General features: G+C 38.6%; 2 protein-coding genes across 3 annotated transcripts; one reads left to right on the forward strand and one right to left on the reverse strand.

Moving 5' to 3' along the window:
- Window positions 1-97: 97 nt before the first annotated feature.
- LOC137744986 (uncharacterized) lies at window positions 98-9,315 on the forward strand. 2 transcript variants are annotated; one of them, XM_068484824.1, is made up of 12 exons: window positions 4,797-5,118; window positions 5,217-5,319; window positions 5,433-5,508; window positions 5,726-5,822; window positions 5,963-6,065; window positions 6,182-6,315; window positions 6,744-6,921; window positions 7,366-7,520; window positions 7,724-7,933; window positions 8,260-8,607; window positions 8,732-8,858; window positions 8,952-9,315. In XM_068484824.1, the coding sequence occupies exons 1-12, from the start codon at window positions 4,975-4,977 to the stop codon at window positions 9,101-9,103; spliced, it is 1,827 nt and encodes a 608-aa protein (XP_068340925.1). In that variant the 5' UTR covers window positions 4,797-4,974; the 3' UTR covers window positions 9,104-9,315. The 2 variants fall into 2 exon arrangements, with proteins under 2 accessions (XP_068340926.1, XP_068340925.1); XM_068484825.1 differs by lacking the exons at window positions 4,797-5,118; window positions 5,217-5,319; window positions 5,433-5,508; window positions 5,726-5,822; window positions 5,963-6,065 and adding an exon at window positions 98-293.
- On the reverse strand, window positions 1,263-4,394 carry LOC137744985 (uncharacterized). The gene is made up of 2 exons (XM_068484823.1): window positions 4,239-4,394; window positions 1,263-3,626 (listed from the first exon to the last, which is right to left on the reverse strand). Exon 2 carries the CDS (start codon window positions 3,609-3,611, stop codon window positions 1,587-1,589), a length of 2,025 nt encoding a protein of 674 aa, XP_068340924.1. The 5' UTR covers window positions 3,612-3,626; window positions 4,239-4,394; the 3' UTR covers window positions 1,263-1,586.
- Window positions 9,316-19,821: the final 10,506 nt, after the last annotated feature.

A 19,821-nucleotide genomic window follows, 5' to 3' on the forward strand; every position in this document is an offset into this window, starting at 1 on the left:
GGTCAATAAACAGCATTGGCACTAAAACATTAAAAGAATTTCCTTTCTAAAAGCTGAGAAATAAAAATGAATGTTAAAATATCAGAGATGCACAATCTGTTGAGACCATACCATGAAGCCACCAGTTTCAGTTTGCCACCAAGTGTCGGAAATAGGACATTTTGAATCTTCAACCACATTGAAAAACCAGACAACAAAACCACCATGGATACAATACCCCAATGTGCATGGGGGTATCCTTGCTAGAAGAGACCAAAAGAATCACATGGAAGCTCTTAGTAAGCACGGAATTGGTGAGTTCTGCTGCAAGCTCTTTTGCTAGAAGAGACCAAAAACATACTTTCAATTTCATGAGTTTTAGGTTTTTGTTTTGTAAGGTTTTTAAATTTTAGTTTTAGGTTTTTGTTTTTGTATGAAGATGCAAAATCATGAGTCAATTGAAAGTATGTTTAAATTTCATTATCTTCTCTCGATTTCAATTACAGTTTAAGTTTTTGCCTAAATAGTTGGACGAGACCATCTCCTTTGGCAATGAGATCCTATTTATTTTCAGTAATCACTTAAGAAATATAAGAATATCTAAAGTAACACATCTTTGAGGCGTGTAGCACCCGTGATGCAAAAATGTCTCTCGCATGCGCGGTGAGCGCGTGCGGAGAGGCTAGTACTCTTGAAAGCAAAAAAACCCCAGAAACAGCCATCCCATACATTCAGAAACGCAGTGAAAAAACCAACTATACTCATCCATACATGGAATTTACCGGACTGGGATTTGTTCAAGCAGCTCACCGACTGAATGCCAAGGTCGATGCCTCTGCAAGATCCCTGCACCAAGAAAACCCCGCCTTCGAACATGCTTTATAAAAAGCGTTCAACAATTTGCTGTTAACAACAGAAGTATGGAGGCAATAGTTAAGGAATGAAAATAGAGGAAACTATCCTACCACTGTTTTCCCGTTCCATATACGTACTGATGTCGTCATGACCGATTTCCTGAGTTCGACTATTGTTGGTGTATTAAAAGAGATGAGTACGAAAAAGAGATACAGCAGAGACGACATGTGGAATCACAATGGCATCCCATGTTTCAGGGTGCAAATGCAACCAATCCTTCAAGTTCTTCATGAGTGACCTAAAGCATCCTAACAATGCAAAAGGAGTTACAGCACCAGAATCCAATCTCCGAAACACATAAAACAAAAATGTAGTGTCAAACAAAAAGAAAACTATCCCAAACCAAAAGCAACATATGAGTGAGCAAGGAAACCAAATCAGAATTCATCCAAACACAAAAATAAGGGAGGACGAAATTCCAAACTAGTGTCATTCCAAAATCTGCCCTGCTAGTGAAACTTTCACTTTCAACCAGCATTATACACAATGTTTGAGGAAGAAAGCTACAATGTAAATGATAGTGACTTCTCCTAGTCAGCATAGAGGACTATTACATATTCATCAGAATTACCTGTTCAAAACTTCTTCCAACACCCACTAGAGCTACTGCTTGCGATTCAAATTACCCAAGGCAAAATATGATTCGATAACTAGGCGAATAAAAACTTGGCACGTTAATGTAGAAAAACCTTTCAAGGGTTGTCGACACCAATTTCTCCCCACCCACTGCTGCTTCGGATGTACTTATCAACGATGCCAAATTCTTGGTTCTGAGAAACTCGCCTGGCATAATTCTCAACAGAAATTAGGCCTTTTCTCAGCCTCCTGTAATTAATAACCTCCCATGGCCACAAGCGAGCAGAACCAAAGTAGCCCTCCATGGGTAAATGCCTTTCACTTTCTTCTGGAAGTTCCAGGCCATAGTGCTTCAAAACCGTACACAACTCATCTGAGGATATGCATGTTGAACGACCAGTGGTGCGGTAGATGGGAGTTTCTGAAGCTGGCTCCTTTGATTGAGATGGTACATGTCCAATCATCAGTGCATTAGAGTTTTGATGATCCTGAACATCAATCAAACCCTCCGGGGACAAACTCTTAGTAGTATGAGAGCCTATCTCTGGCAGAGTTGTGCCCGGATTTGTTACTTCATGGATTGACCTGGACATAGTATGGTTTGCACCATCACCATTCATCTGCAAAGGATGGTCATTTTTCGTGTCATCTTCTGCTTCAAAACTTGATACTGCATGACTGCTCTTTATCGCATCCATTGTATTTTCATCATCAGCCTTCTCGATGCAGGCATCGCCTTCTACTGGCTGTCTCTGTTTAACCTGAATCTCCTTGGATTTGGGAGTACCAGCAGAGGCTTTAAGATTTGTATGCGCCTTATTTGAAGAGAAAGGTGACGGACTAAGCGATACAGACAAGGACATAAAGGAGCTTGACCTTGACCTAGACTTAGAACTTTTTGATGTTGAAAGGAGTCTTGAATCAGAAGATACAGAGTGGTGTTCTCCCCTAGATGCTGAGTTTGACCTAGATTGGGAACCAGACCTTGTCACAGACTTTGACGATTGAGAAGTTGAGCATGATCTGAGTCTGGATGCAGCATGACGAGAATGAGGTGATGATGAAACTGACCTCCTTGCTTTCTTACCACCATGCCTTTTTGGCGATTCACCTTCCCTTCTACTTCTCTTCTTTCCTTCATGGTCCTTTATTTCTGTAATGTTGTTCTCATTTCCTGTAGGGGAGCTCACATTGTCTGTCACCATTTTATGCTTTCCTGAACCACTTGCCATTCCACCATTCATGTGCCTTGATGCAGTACCCTCATTCAACTGCATTTCTCCCACAGACCTAGATCCCATCCTTTCTAGCTCAGCTTCACCTCTACTTCTTTCATATGTGGCATCATCTTGCCTATTATCAAACCTTGTGAGCTTTCTTCCAGAAGAATATTTCCTGGGGCAATTTCGGATCTTGTGACCTGATGCCCCACAACTAAAGCAAGTACTCCGCATATCACTGGAATGGTTCAAAGTAGTACAATTCATTCGCTCTATCCTCACATTCTCTTGGGAACTTCGTGGAGCAAAACCACCAGCAGAATATGCCATCCGACAGTTTTCATCTTCATATTTCCTATCATGATCTTGGTGAGGTTCATATCGGTCAAATTCCACCCCATTGGCGTTTGATTGGTCATGAACTTGTTCACCCCACCTGCCAGTGTCCACCAGCTTGGGCACAGCTCTACCGATATCATCTGGAAGATCTTCCCTAAAATCATGACGATCTCCATTATAATCTTGAATATCTCCTCGATGATCACCTCTGTCATCATCACGCATGTTCACAGAATTAAGCCTTCTACCATCACTATATGGTTGCTCATTGTCCAATTCGTAATCTCGCCAATCATTTTCATTCATTCTTCTCTCATGTTGTAGCTCATAGGAGCTCACACCTCTTGGATTTCCATGAAAAGGTTTAGGCTGTTTTCTTGACCATGTTAGTGTTAAAGGCTCCCCACAGATCTTCCTACCCTGTAATGCTCTCAAAGCTTTCTTAGCATCTTGCACAAAATCATATTCAACAAACCCATATCTGTCCTTCAGCCGCAAGTTACATCGTCCAAACCTCCAAAAGACATGTTTAAGATCATCTCCGCGAGTGTGAGCTGATAGATTGCCAATGTGCAAAGACATCTGGACGCCCCTCCCCTTGTCAAACAAAAACAAAATAAATAAGGTACAAACACGAGAAATGTAGTCACATTTTCGTGAGAAAACAATCACGCATGTAACGAAATTTATGCATATATTTGCACTTGGTATTAAAAAAGCTAGTCCGAAACACAGATTTCGACTAAATATTAAACTGATTAATGCATAAATACAACACAATCGTCCATTTCACAACAGTTTAATACGTCAATAACGAAATAAACCAAAATCTTTCTCAATAAAAACCCTCATCAACCCAATATTGTATCTCATACTCGATTTGACTTCCAATGAGGACGAAGAACAAAAACTAAAATTAACTTTAACATCTTGAAAACCTGAAGACCTAATAGCTTCATACATTTATGATTTGTAATACAGTAAAAAAAATTACAAAAAAATAGGAAAATCGAAAATATACCGTCTCATAGGCATTAACTGTAACAAAAAAAGCAGTAAAAATTCAACTAAGCTCAGCGACTGAGCACACCAGAACAAAAGAAAAAAAAAAACATTTCTGAGGAATTTCATCAGTTGGTAGGCGCGCAAAATCAATGGCAGAAACCCTAATGGAAGAGAAAGATAAATAGTGCGACGAAGAATATTTACCGTGTTAGAGCGGTAAACAGAGGTGGAATGGCCGTCGCGTCGTTGCCAAACAGGCGCGCTCGCTCAGTGCTCTCTCCGTCTCTCTCCCTCTTCTTTCTTACTCTAGAAGGAAGTTAGGATCAAAAAGGAAGAGGGAAAGGTGAAGGCGCGTCTCAGTCACTCGCGAGTTGACGAGTCCAACAGTAAGTCGGTCTTGCATTTTTATCGTATTCGGGAGGACGAGACGATTCGGTGTTCTCGTTGGGCTTTCTAAGACTAGTTTGGTATTTCCTTGATTTTGAAAAAAACTATTTATATTGTGTTGTGAGAATAATTAGCTGTAAGATAAAACAGTTAAGTGTTTGATAAATTTTTTTTGTAAAAGTATTTTTAACAAAAAAAAAAAGAAAAGATAGTATTCAAATGTTTGTAAACTTTTATATAAAACTGCTGTGATCATATTAAATGATTAAAAAAGATGATATTTTAATTTTAGTTATAATTTTTTATTTATAATCTCTCTCTTTAGGGCTTTTATTTATCTCTCTTTCAATATTCATCCACCCCAGATTCATCGTCATAACAAACCCTAATTCGTCTCCATCCAAATAGTTATCGTCTTCTCTTTTAAAACCCATATCGGCAAGAAGAAGACAACAAGAATCAGATTAGTCACTTGGGCTCTCCTAAATTTGCAAACGAAGAAGCAAAGCATTTTACGAGGCCACGGTCCTCTCTCTCTCTTACAGTAAGAGAGATGCTCGGTCTGACTGCCTCTCCGGCCGCCGCAACGCCACCTAACTCCACCACCACAAATTCTTGTCTTATTCCAAACACCACCAGTCTTCTCCTGCTATCCTCCAACGCCCAAATAAGAACCAATTCCTCCCCTTCTTTCACGGTATGTACTTTCTCTATTTCTTGTCATATTATTATTCATATATATATATATATATATATATCTATATATCATATATGTGTGCTTGTTGGTGTATACAGTGTTGCTCAGCGAGGAACTTGCACTCAAGTTGCAGAACAATTAAAGCCATGGTGGCGACTGAGGAGACCCTTTCAGTCAGTAACCCTCCCTCACCCCTTTCTGGTATGCTCCTTTTGTGTTTGTTTGATAATTTAATTTTTGTGCTTTTAAAAAATAATTATGCAATATGTCCATTAGAAATATAATTCAAGAGAGAGACATTGTGTGAGTTTCAGGTAATAGGCAGGCTCTGATATCATTGTCAGACAAGAAGGATCTTGCTATCTTAGGGAATGGCCTTCAGAACTTGGGGTAATTTCGCAGTTCTTCTAAGGACGATTGCTTCGTAATGTCTCCAACATTTTGTATTAAGGAGCTCTTTTTATAGATCGTTGTCTTTTACCTGTTACGCAGCTTCAAATTATATTTTCAATTGCATTATTCAAGTAGGATATATTAAACGCTTATTTTTTAGCTTAAATGGTGAGTGTGATATGTTTTTGATGACGGTTGTTTTCTAAAACTGTAGATATAAAATTGTTTCGACTGGAGGAACGGCATCTGCTTTAGAAGGTGCTGGCCTGCCCGTCACTAAGGTGGAACAACTTACTTGTTTCCCGGAGATGGTAAGCCTGTTATTGTTCTTGTTTGGAAATGACACGAGAGAGACTTTGCTTGCTTGGCAACCCGCATTGTGAAATATCTGATATTGGGGATACTAACTCTATTATGTGAATTAAAACATGACTGAGATTTTGTGTTGCAGCTTGATGGTCGTGTAAAAACTTTACACCCCAATGTGCATGGGGGTATCCTTGCTAGAAGAGACCAAAAGCATCACATGGAGGCTCTTAGTATGCACGGAATTGGTGAGTTCTGCTGCAAACTCTTTTACCATGCCTGGACGACTCTCTCTGTCTCTCATGCTCTGTATGTGTGGAATAAGATAGAACTTTAATAATTTTTCTACACAATGTTTGTTCAGGTACATTTGATGTAGTTGTGGTGAATTTGTACCCCTTTTACGAGAAAGTTACTTCAACAAGAGGAATAGAGTTTGAAGATGGAATTGAGAATATAGATATTGGTGGTCCTGCCATGATAAGAGCGGCTGCAAAGGTTGTTTATCTGAATGGAAGTTCTAGCATATTGTTGTTCAATAATTTTATAGATCATAATTCTTGATAGGTTTTCCAGTGCATTGAGTTTTTCAGAATCATTGTCATGAATAAAATATTTTCATCCTGACAACAAAAAAAAAAAAAAAAAAAATTTCATCGAATTGTCATCTTTTAGTCATCAAAGTGAATCTCATTTTCTTGTAAAAAAAACAGTGAATCTCATTTGGTAGATATCCAGATATGAACTCCGTACTGCATCCTTGGTGCTATCCTGATACACATTGATATAGTTGTTTAACGTAGCTATTGTTCAATGTATTGCTCATAATACGCTTTCTCAAACACAATCCTTACATCACAAGTCGTACCTGATTTCGTTTCAATATCTTTATCTGATGTTCCAAGTTAAATATGTTTGTCAAACAGAATCACAAAGATGTCTTGGTGGTGGTTGATTCAGAAGACTATCCCGCACTTCTAGAGTTTCTTAAGGGAGACAAGGATGATCAACAATTCCGAAGGAAGCTTGCATGGAAGGCTTTCCAACATGTTGCTTCTTATGATTCTGCAGTTTCTGAATGGCTTTGGAAGCAGACTTCTGAAGGTACTACGTCTTTCATGATGTTGCTTTTAGTTATAAATTTGCTTTGATAAGGCAAGGATTAACAGTGAACTATACATTCTAGACTCTAGCTTGACTTTTTATGTTGTGCATTTAATATCTAAGAAGATATTAGAATCAAACATGCAAAATGGTTGCAATCTATTGAATCAACAATTTGATATTCATAAAAAATGAATTAGGAGTTGGCTAATGACCTTGAAGAGAGAAGACAGAGATTTATCAAGTAGATTGCAATAATATCTTCAATCACGTTTTTGATGTTCATGATATAGCGCGAGGAATTACCACAGGATGGAGGGAAAAAGACCATGGGGGTGAAGGGGAGATACTAGTTTCTAGGAAAATTGACTTAAGTTAATTTTCTTGTCTCTTTTGTGATGGGATGCATAGATTGACAAACTCTTTTTTTTTTTTTTTTGGAAGATAAATTCCCTCAGAGCTTAACGGTGCCTATGTTGCTCAAAAGTCCCCTTCGTTATGGTGAAAATCCTCATCAGAAGGCTGCATTCTATGTTGACAAGAGTCTTTCTGAGGTGAATGCTGGTGGTATTGCAACTGCTATCCAACACCATGGGAAGGTAAGATAGACATCTTCCTTTAGCTATTGGATTCCACTTAAAGTAAAGAATTGATAGGGATGACCATGCATCCTTATTTTTCTGAATCGTTAGTGGCTTTTATGTTGGTGTGGAAACCTTTATATCATAACTGGGCCCTCTTTTGAATGTTTACAAATTAACCAGATCTCATCCTCTTTAAATCTTTTAGTTTCTGCATGCAGGAAATGTCATATAATAACTATCTAGATGCAGATGCGGCTTGGAATTGTGTGTCAGAGTTTCAAAGTCCTACCTGTGTAGTCGTAAAGCATACAAATCCCTGTGGTGTAGCTTCACGTGATGATATTCTTGAAGCATACAGGCTTGCTGTCAAAGCAGATCCCGTGAGTGCATTTGGTGGCATTGTAGCGTTCAACATAGAGGTTGATGAGGTTAGTTGGAGTTTTAAGGGTCTGACCTCGAATTTATATATGAGATGGGATCGAGTTTACTTTGCACCTTTTAAAACTGTCCATCACTAAATTGCTATTCTTTTATTTGAAACTATTTTTTTTTCTGAAAAGAATTTTTTTTACCAGTTGAGCCGTGACTTGAATGGCTAGCTGAGCCACTTTCTTTTCAGTGATAATTCTGCGTGTGCACATTGGACAACTTGAATACCAATTGATACTAGCCCTGAGAAGTTTAACTTTGTAATATGTTTACGTGTTTTGTGGTTTGCTCTGTTTCCTAAGTCCTTTTTTGTCTGTGTTTCTAGGCTCTTGCTAAGGAAATTCGAGAGTTTAGAAGCCCGACAGATGGCGAAACCCGGATGTTTTATGAGATTGTGGTTGCACCCAAGTACACAAAGAAAGGGCTTGAAATCCTTCGCGGAAAATCAAAGACTCTAAGGATCCTTGAGGCAAGAAAAAATGAGAAGGGAAAGCTTTCACTTAGACAGGTTGGTGGTGGGTGGTTAGCCCAGGACTCGGATGATTTGACCCCCCAGGATATACAGTTTAAAGCTGTTTCCGAGAAGGCTCCACAAAAAAGTGAGCTTGCTGATGCAGAGTTCGCATGGTTGTGTGTCAAGCATGTTAAAAGCAATGCAATTGTAATAGCAAAGGTCGTCTTTCTCTGCTTCACCTTTCAAAATCTCGCCTGGTTCACATTTATTATATTGTTGGTATGCCGCTTTGTGTGAATTGGATGGTACTTCTGACAAATATGTGATCCTTGACTATTAGCAGAATAACTGCATGCTGGGCATGGGGAGTGGGCAGCCTAACCGCCTGGAGAGTTTACGAATAGCCTTGAAGAAAGCTGGAGAAGAGGTCAAGGGTGCAGCTTTGGCCAGCGATGCCTTCTTCCCGTTCGGTAATTACTATCTCATGCATTAACTTTTGGTTATGTTATTTAAGAGTGGAGTGCAAGAGGAAGCTTAATGCGACCAATTTCTTATGGATGCAGCATGGAAAGATGCAGTGGAAGAAGCCTGCGAAAGCGGAGTTAGTGTAATTGCTGAACCTGGTGGGAGCATTAGAGATGGGGATGCCATAGACTGCTGTAACAAGTATGGAGTTTCACTTCTTTTCACAAACGTTAGGCACTTCAGGCATTGATAACGATTTTTTCCCTTGGTGCTTACATCTCAGGACCTTAGGTCTGAATCTGTTGTTTCAATCATATAACTAGGTTTTCTCGCGGTGAAGTTTTTGTAGACATGCTTGTTTGATAACGAGGCAAATTATATGTTTTATGTAATCTGAATGCGGATTTCATGTACCGTACCAAAGATTTATAATCTATCAATAATCTATCTATGCTTGTTATATACTGTTGATCTTCAAGTGCAGTTGCAATAATTTAATTTGTTCTCGTATATTCTTTTCATTGGGATTGGTAGCTAGAATCAATGTACTCATAGATGATACTGTCGTTGAAATTCTTGTGTCTACTTAGAGGGGGATGCCATTCGTAGGCCCACACAACCAAGTAAACAGCCTACATTGAGATTGGTGAAATCGGGCTAGTGTGGTTCCCAATACAAAGGCAGTCTCGCTTAGTTGTGTGAGTGGGCGTATGGATGACATGGTCCTCTAAGTGGACACAAAATTTTCACACCTCTCTTACGTGCATGTGTAAACATGAGTAGAAAAAGATAACAAGGACCTCTATGTGAGATTTTCCAAAATATACTAAATGTAGGTAAAACATTATCTTATGATTGGCTTTTAAAGCATATTATTAACTGAATCTCCTCCAAGGCAAGTGAGTATTTGCGTTGGACTTGAACTATGATGAGGAAGAGAATATGAACTTTGGACAAAGAACCTTCCTGCAAAACATACAGCATCGACTTTAGAGAGACTGCAAAAAATATATTTATTACTCGTTTGGCCCTGATTTTATGGGGTTGCTTCTGCTTTTTAAAGAAGTTTAGGCTTGCTAAGCTGTTTGGTAAATGTCCCAACTTCTGCTTATTTTGAAAGTTGTGTTGGAAAAAGAACGAACTTGTAGTTTTACCAAACAAGCAGACGTTGGGACATTTACCCACATACATTCAAACCACCCACCACCACTACCATCTCTGACCCCTAGACACAAATCTCAGACACGGAGGTCCCTTTCTTCCCTCATTTTTCGGCTGCATAGTAGTGGTCACTGTGCAATACTTTTCTCCGGCGAATTCTCGTCATTTCTGGCCAAGGTAAGCCTCGAAATTGGTCCCCATCATTGTAGATCATGTCTAGGTTCACAATTAGTTAGTTTTTGGGTGGTGTAGGACTCAAAAAACACAAGGGAAGTCACTGTGCAAAATCTGGAATTTCAAATCCGTGATCGTTTGGACACTTTCTAGCCATTTTTCTGGCCAACGCCGATCTCCATTGGGCCTCCTGAGGGTTGAACCTCTTCTCCACATTCCTAACTACATTTCGGCCTTTGAATCACTCAATTTGGGCTTGTATCGAGCTTGGAGTGAGCTCTTGAAGTAGGACAATGAATCTGGAAAATTTCCAGAAATCGTGGGGTGGCGCGTGATGACCCGGGCTGCCACCTCATGGTAGCGCGCGGTGGAACCCGAGGTCCCTCCTTAGGTTTTTCGATGTGCCAAATTTGAATCCGCTGTCTGTTTTCCCAATTCGATTCTTTTAGTAGAGTTTTATTCAATGGTCTCTATTTGTGGTTAGGTGCGTCGGTTGGAATTAACCCCGTCCTCCCTAGTTTGAGCGGCTCCTGGTAGCGGAATATATGTGAGTGGACCCCTTCTTAAATTGCATGTTTGTATAAAATACAAGGCTTACATTCACGAAAATAATGATTTCATGATTTTAAGTTGGGTAAATTACACTTTCATATCTCAGGTTTGGGGTCTATTTCAATTCCTTACAACATCTTCAAAACATTTCACTTTCATACCTTAAGTACTCTTTTATTTCAAAATAATACCTCCGTTACATTTTTCATCCATTGATCTGTTAAATGCTGACGTGGCTGCCAAATGTCTGCCACGTGGCAAATAAAAATAATAATTATTTTTTTTTTATAAAAACCTGAATTTTCTCAAAAAAAAAAAAAAAGAAAAAAAAAAAGAAACCCACTATCCCCACCCCCCAACGATCCACATCCCTATCCTAACCCAAAACCCAAAAAACCTGCAACAACAGCAAGAAGAAGAAGAAGAAAAAAAACCTGCAGTAGTAGTAGGAAGAATAAGAAGAAGAAGGAGGAAGAAGAAGAAGGAAAAAAAAAAACCCCAAAGCCAGTTCTTCCCCACCCCCCCCCCCCCACCCGGAGGCACCGCACGACCTTCCCCCCCTTCCCCGCCCCCTCGTGTTAGGAGCTCGTGATTTTCAGTATGTGTGGGTTTTGAAAATACTTTGAGTTTGAGATTATTTTTGGACTGGTTTTGTGGTAGATCCACCTAATCTCGGGTGGAATTTTTGTGGGTGATGGGGGATGGGAGAAAGGGGTGGCTCGGGTGGGACAAACTGGGGCTTTTTTTTTCCTCCTTCTTCTTCTTCTTCTTCTTCTTCTTCTTCTTCTTCATGCATGTTTTTGGGTTATGGGTTAGGGTTGCTTGGGGGGGGGGGGGGTGGGTAGGCACTGGTTTCAATTTTTTTTTTTTTTTTTTGAGAAAATTCAGGTTAAAAAAAAAAAAAATTTATTTGCCACATAGCAAACATTTGGCAGCCACGTTAGCATTTAACAGATCAATGGATGGAAAATGTAACAGATGTATTATTTTGAAATAAAATAGTACTTAAGGTTGAAGTGAAATGTTTTAAAGATGTTGTAAGGAATTGAAATAGACCCTAAACTTGAGGTATGAAAGTGTAATTTACCCTTTTAAGTTTTATGCATTATTTATGATTTATCGAATTACGTTTTACCAAACGTTATGAATTATTGGATTTACTCGTATGATATATTACGGATTTACGAATATGATTTATTATGGTTTATGAATTGATGCTTTGAGCTTATGAGCTATGGTGATTTGATATGAGATTTTGAATTACGTTTTCTGTACTTATCTAGTGTGTTATCATATGAAAAATACACAACACGAGTATGTAGACGTCTATGGCCATAGGACACAGTTGAGGATATTTATGACATACTCCTAGCTTTACTGGCGAAACCAGTGTTGGACAGCATCACTAGCCACGGCTAGTATCGGTGTGTTATGTATGTGTGTGTGTGTGTCTATATATATATATATGGCGTAACCCAGAGTCGTACAGCTTCATCTTCGGGTGATAGGACTTATCATATTTCTTCACTGGCGTACCCTAATATCGTATAGCTTCACCTTTGGGTGATAGTTATGCTTTCGGGCGACTATGATACCCCTAGTTGAGTACTTTATTATTTTGGGTTTACGAGCTTTCTCGGATTTTCCTTTGGACGATTTTTGATACCACTTTTAGATATGGTTTTATTACCTACGAATGTTTTCATGGCACGTTAGGGTTTTCAGAAAACCTACTATGTAGCATTATTTACGTTTTCAAAATAGGAGGTTAGTATGCTCAGAAAGAAATCGGTTTTATTATTATTAGTATTAGTATAAATTATGGTCCACTCACCCTTTGTTTTGCGCCCCCTTCAGGAATTAGAATTGAGGCATACGAACTTGGCGTTAGGGCACTTCCGCATAGGTATCTTCGAGTATTCTCAGTGTAGGACCCATTCCTTTGTTCGTACCTTTTTTTTATAATAATTCTTTCACATTATTCTTGATTAGTTGTATGCTCTGAACACATTTCCGCATTGGCACTTCTGCATATGTATCTTCGTCACCCTCGGGTGTTGGCCAGCACGTGCCTATCCTAGTATTTAGGGATATCAGGGTCGAGGTGTGTCAAGAGCCACACTTAAAATCAATTGTCAGCTCAAGTTTTATGCCTGGGACCAAGGCTTTAGGGGAATGGCTTGGATTTTTGTTGGACCATCATACTAGTGTGAGGCCGATGAGTTGTGTGGTGCTTTTAGTATTTGCAACAAGTGGAGGTATTTTCATTGTCATTGCCTTGAAGGATTTGAACCTAAAGTTAGCGAAAAATGGAGACTAGAATATTTCTCAGATGGCTATGTGAGGAAAATTCCTTTTCACTACAGACCTGGGGAAATGCTTCATTACTTACGAACTGCATCTCTGAATTATGGATTATAAAAAAAGACGACTAGAAAGACTGTTGTTATGAATTGCATATCTGTGATTACTTCGATCACAAGAATAATAATTAGCTATAGTTAAAGGGTTAAATTGTAAGAGATTTGGGGGTTGAATTGTAATGATCTGGGATCTTTGGGTTGATTGTAATAGGCCAAGTGTTGTAGGGAGTTAATTCAAATAGCTGGTAATCACACACTGAATTGCTAGCTAGTGGTATATCTCTCTCTCCACAGTCATTGTAACGGTTAGATTTGAACAAATTGAAAGAATATTCCAGTCTCAACTTCTTCTCCATTTGCATTGCCGCCATAGCTGCTTAGTTTAGGTTGAATTCCAGCTAAGGATTGCGATTCTAACATTGGTATCACCTATCCGATTTTGGTTTTCCTTGCAGTGTATGCCCTTCACCATACCACCATGGATGCTCGGGTTTCTGCTCTGGAAACTTTATTTGCTTCCTACCTATTCTGATCGTTGAAGCTGTGAACAATGCGTTCGATGCTAAGCTCCCTGGCTAACTCCAAGCACACCTTTTGGTGTACTTAGAGCAATTTCGTCTTGAGCTCCAACTTAAGGGAGACGATGAAGGTTTTTCCGCTTCGCCTTTCACTGAACCTCATTTTCACCAAGATACTGATCCGGGTAACCCACATTGAACTCAGGTCTGGGCTGATGGAGGCCCTAATCCTCGTCATCCATGGTAGCAGCGGATTGATTTTCCCAGATTCACTGAGTGGGAAGATCTATTAACCTAGATTTACAAAGCAGAACAATTCTTCAACTTCTACAATATTTCTCATCTTCAGTGAGTGTTGACAACTTCCTTCCATCTGGAGGGGGAGGTGCAACAATGGTTCCGATAGATGGACTGCCTCCATACTACACCAAACTAACAGGAATTTTCTCAAGCTCTGTATCGGGAGTTTGGACCTTCTGAATTTGACGATAGTGCTGAGGCCCTTTTCAAGCTCAGGCAAACCGACACCCTCCGTGAGTATGTCACTGAATTTCGCCATTTGGTTAATTGCTCTCTTGACATTGGTTCGATCCTTCTTAAAAGCTGTTTCATAAGGGGTTTAAAGAAGGAATTGAAATATGATGTTAAACTTTTAAAGCCTGTAACTGTGCATAATGCAAAAATCTCTAAGTTTAAACCTACCCATACTAAACCTTCTCCCACAGTGAAATCTCACACTACATATACTACTCATCTGACTCACATTATACCTCGCCAGGGTAACTTAGCTATTAAGAAATTGTCTCTTGATGAAATTCGAAAGACACGAGAAAGGGGAAAATGCTAGTTTTGCAAATGGTCAAAGGGACATAAATGTGGGTTGAAGCAACTCTTTATGTCAGATGTGTTGGAATCTGATGAATTGGAGGTGGAACATCAGGAAGTGCCCTCTAAATTGCACAACATGAAGTTAGTGCTTGTGCATTTTATGGCACTAATGGAAGGCAACCCTCCAAAACCATAAAAGTAGAAGGGCAAATCAATGGACAATGTGTTAAAATCCTCTTGGATTCTGGCAGCATACATAATTTCATTGATTCCAAGCTTTTCCAACAATGGGGATATCAAGCTTTCCCTATTAAGTCTTTTGAAGTGATGATAGCATATGGGGGTAAGGTTAGCAGTTCAGGATGTTGTAAACATGTTGATCTTACATTGGGAGGGTATAATTGCAATGTGGATCTGTATTCTCTACCACTAGGGGGTCTAATGTAGTCTTAGGAGTGTAGTGGCTATCCAAAAGGAGTCCTGTGTAGTGGGATTTCTAACTACTCACGATGGAGTTCACTAAAGATCACCACACTTACAAATTATCCTACAAGGTCACCCCTAAGCCTACCATTCAAGAAGTGACATTGCGGTGCCTAGATAAGGAGATCTTTAACTCCAATTTAGGTATGTTTCTTTACTTCATGGAACGGAGGAAAGTTAAGGCTTATGAATTAAGTGGAGAACAGCTTCAAGAACTTTAGAGTTTGCTTGGAGAATTTGATGAGGTTTTTGCCTTGCCCACTAAGTTACCTCCCCACAAGGTACATGATCATCACATTCCACTAATACATAGAGCTAAACCACCCAACATTAGGTTATATCATTATGGTTCATTGCAGAAAAGTGAAATTGAAAAGGCAGTTTAGGAATTGCTTGATGTAGAATTCATTAGACAGAGCCATAGACCCTTCTCATTCATTGTCTTATTAGTGAAAAAGAAGGAAGGCACATGGATGATGTGCATTGACGATAAGGAGCTCAATTCACTCACTATCAAGGACAAGTATCTCCTTCCCTTGATAGATGACCTCATAGATGAATTGCATGGGGCGCAGTACTTTTCCAAGTTGGATTTAAGGTTTGGATATCACCAGATCTTGATGAAACCAGAAGATGTGGAAAAAAAAAAAAACTTTTAGAACTTATGAAGGGCATTATGAGTTCCTTGTGATGCCTTTTGGTCTTATCAATGCATCAACCACTTTTCAAAGCCTAATGAATGATTTGTTCAAGCCATATCTCAGAAAACATATACTGGTTTTCTTTGATGATATTTTGATATATAAGAGGACTTGGAAAGACCACTTGACTCATTTGCAGCTTGTATTGGGAATTCTCAGAGATAACCAGCTTTATCTCAAGAAATCTAAATGTTCATTTGGACAAACTTCTGTGGAGTATTTCGGGCATGTTGTATCCCATGATGGTGTAGCTGCTGACCCTTCCAAGTTGCAAACCATTTAGGAATGGCATATTCCCAGGAATGTGAAGGAATTAAAAGTGTTTTTGGGACTCACTGGCTACTATAGGAAATTTGTGCCAGGTTATGGTAAAATATGTTAATCCTTGTACAAGCTCATAAGGAATGATGAGTTTAAGTGGGATTCAGAGGCTACATTGGCTTTTGAACAACTCAAGTCTATTATAGTTTCACCATAAGTTCTTGCTTTCCTAGATTTTTCTAAGACTTTTGAGTTGGAATGTGATGCATCTGGATATGGTATTGGTGCTGTGTTACATCAATCAAGGAGACCTATAGCTTTCACCAGCCAATCCCTAGGCCCTAGAAATCAAGCTCTTTCCACATATAAGAGAGAGTTGATTGTTATAGTACATGCTGTGAAGAAGTAGTAGAACAATCTTCAGGGAAAACACTTTATTATCAAGACTGATTATAACGGTTTCAAATATTTCCTAAACCAGAGGGAAAATACCCTATTAACAGAAATAGGTGTCAAAATTGTTGGGTATGACTATGAAATCCAATACAAACAAGGTCCTCAAAATATGGTTGCTGATGCATTCTCTAGAGTTCAAGGGACAACTCAACTACATGAATTCCCTATTCCTGTTGATGACATGAACATGGAATGCATTGCCATCTCATATTCATATTTTGGATGGATGGATGAGCTCAAAAAGAGTAATGAGCAAGATGAGTGGATTGCTAAGAAAAAGAAGGAAATGACTCAAGCTATCCAAAATGGTTCTGGGGGTTCAACATTGAGCAAGTATTTTATGGACAATTGGTCCTTATGCAACAAACAAGGAGTGGTTTTAAATCCTTCCTTTGATTGGAGAACTAAGATCATTGAGGAGCATTATTCAACTCCAGTATCTGGGCACCAAGGGGTCTTAAAAACTTACCAGAGGATTAAGAAGAGTTTCTATTGGCAGGGAATGCAAAATGACATCAAGAAGTTTGTTGTTAAGTGTCAATGTTTTCAACAAAACAAATTTGAAACTATCTCACCCCCTGGATTGCTGCAGCCATTACCTATTCCTCATAGGTTATGGGCTGACATTAGCATGGACTTTATAGTAGGCTTGCCTAATTGTAAGGGGAAAACTGTGATCTTAGTGGTGGTTGACATGCTATCAAAATATGCCCATTTTGTACCCTTGTCACACCCCATACACTGCCACTAAAGTAGCACAACTATTTGTGGATCATATATTCAAGTTGCATGGGATGCCTAACTTTATTTTCAGTGATAAAGACCCCATTTTCATTAGTGCATTTTGGAAGGAGCTGTTTAAATTGTAAAACTCCAAGCTATGCATGAGCTCAGGGTATCGCCCATAAAGTAATGGCTAGGCTGAGGTGATGAATAGATGCCTGGAAACCTATCTCAGATGCTTTGTGGGAGGTCAACCAAAGAAGTGGGTTCAATGGCTCTCTTGGGCTGCATGGTACTTCAATACTTCTTATCACACCTCCTCCAAATACACTCAATTTGTGCTAGTTTATGGAAACCCCACACCCCATGCAATCCCTTATCAAATGGGTACTGCAAGAGTTGAGACTGTGGAGCAAAGGTTACTTGAACGAGATAAGATCTTGTAATACCCCGTATTAAAAAAAAAAGGGTTATATATGTGTGTGTGTGTGTGTGTGTGTGTGTGTGGGTAATTATTTTTACTTAATGATTTTATTAGATTTATTTTATGCAAGAACCTACTTTCAATATGTAAAATAGTCTCAATGTAAAATCCTTTTTGCTACAAATTATTTCAAAAAATTGGCTAGTATTATTTCATGTTCATAAGTAATTAGAGATATTTTTAGTTTGAATTGGAGGAGGAGATTATGATGAGTTTGGCTTGATATTTTTACCAAATAAGAGGTGGAAGTCTACATAAGGATGAGATGGAAAGTTTGTAACATTAGGAGTTAATGATTTGGTGATTACTCACCACTCTAAATGTGAAGGTGGAAGTCTACTTAAGGGTGAGTTGGCAAGTTTGTATTCATTAGGAATCTAAGAGTTAAATGTTTGGTGATGATTCATCCCTCCAAAATTGGAGAGGTGGGATTCATATTCCTTAGACTTTGAACGTGGCTTTTGAGCTTTTGTCCACTTTGCATGATATTCACCACTCTAAATAAAGGAAGATGACAACTTATTGTGGTTAGAACATTTCACGTGGCCTTTGATGCAAGGAACATCTTGCATATTATTCATTAGTTCATAATTAGCTTCACATTTGTTGTTTTTCTATGGGACCACATTTCATTGCTAAGGATTAGGACAACATTTGTTGCCTTATTATTGGAACACATTTTATGGTGATGATTAGGTTAACAATTGGTGTGTTTCTATTGGAACACATTTAATGTCTAATGATTGGCACAACACTTGCTTTGTTTCTATTGGCACACTTGTGGAGATTCTTTGGAGAGGAAGATGTCATGCAATCTTTATAAAGGAAAGAGCAAAGAACCAACGGAAGACATGGAGAGAAGAGAGAGGAAGAAGAATAAAAAAAAAAAAAAAAAAAAAAGAAGAAGAAAAAGAACAACTCCAATAAAAAGCCATCCTCCCTTTCATATTATCCAATTACCCTTCTTTTACATATTGTTAAGGCTTTAAGCCATCTTTCATTGTATTTGTAAATCCCTCATATATAGTGAAAGACAATGAAATCAAACCCCGGTGGATGTAGTCGATTTGGCGAACCACTTAAATCTTATGTTGTTTATACTTTTACATTTTGAGATCATTTCCATGAGAAGCACTTCCACCAAACTATCAAAAATCTCCATTTATTTTCCCTTGAGAATGATGTACAAAAAGGGTGAGACAAATCCCAGAAATATACATGAAACCTTACCCAACAAAAATCTCCATCAAACTCACTATCATTTTCATCTATCAAAAGAAAGATATCCAAAAACTAGAAATTCGTCCAGCCTATTTATCAGACCAAAACACCATCATTCATAGATTATATCATAGTACTTTCTTCATGAGAGTTGTTCGTCTGTCTCTCTACCATAATATATCAAAATTTCAGAAAAATCCAACGGTGCGATCGTCCAATATATTTGAAATACCAACTCATGTATCTAATCCCGCAGAAAACTGGACAGCCATGTTATGAGCACCAAAACCCCATTTTTTAGAGTTCCGATCACAGCACTTCCTTCACAAAAGTTGTTTCTTATCATCTCCTCTGTAACATATCCAAAAACCACGACAATTAAATCTATGTGCTGACTTGTACACCAGTTCTAACAGCTGATGTTCGGTTGAGGTAGCCTTCTCTGCCAACCTCTTTGCATGGCCAGCATCTCTAGTTTCTTTCTCTCCCTTTCATGGAAGTTTTTCAGCAATCCAACTCCTATTACATATGTAGAATTTCAGCTATATTAAAGAAGAGGAAGGGGAAGTGGTGAAGGAAGAAAGAGAACAAGAGGGAGGAAATGAAATTGAGACAATAAAATAAATGAGGAAATGATAACATATTGCTTATCATTTATATTAAAGATTATTATTTTGTTATTAATATTATCATTATACTACTCTTGTCACTAATCAATTTGATTTATGTTAAAGCTTACAGGCTTGTTAAAGAAAATGTGAGTATTGATATCTATGTGAACATGACATGTACATATGCATTGCAAAGCAAGATAAAGAGTTGTGTTGTGTCTAGTGCTCCTTTGTGTAAAGTGTTTGAGTTGTGAGGATATTCAAGGACTGAAGTTTGCCTTGAATATAAAATAATGAACCTTATATATGTCAGGCGTAGGGTGTAGGGCTTGAGTATACAAATTGGTTGATTATTAAAATAATGAAATCTTGTATACGTCAGGTGTCGGGGAAAGTGACTGTATAATAAAGTGGAAACTGAGAGTTTATTAC

The sequence above is a fragment of the Pyrus communis genome, chromosome 9 (assembly GCF_963583255.1).
Source record: "Pyrus communis chromosome 9, drPyrComm1.1, whole genome shotgun sequence".
In the NCBI taxonomy this organism is placed as follows: Eukaryota; Viridiplantae; Streptophyta; class Magnoliopsida; order Rosales; family Rosaceae; genus Pyrus; species Pyrus communis.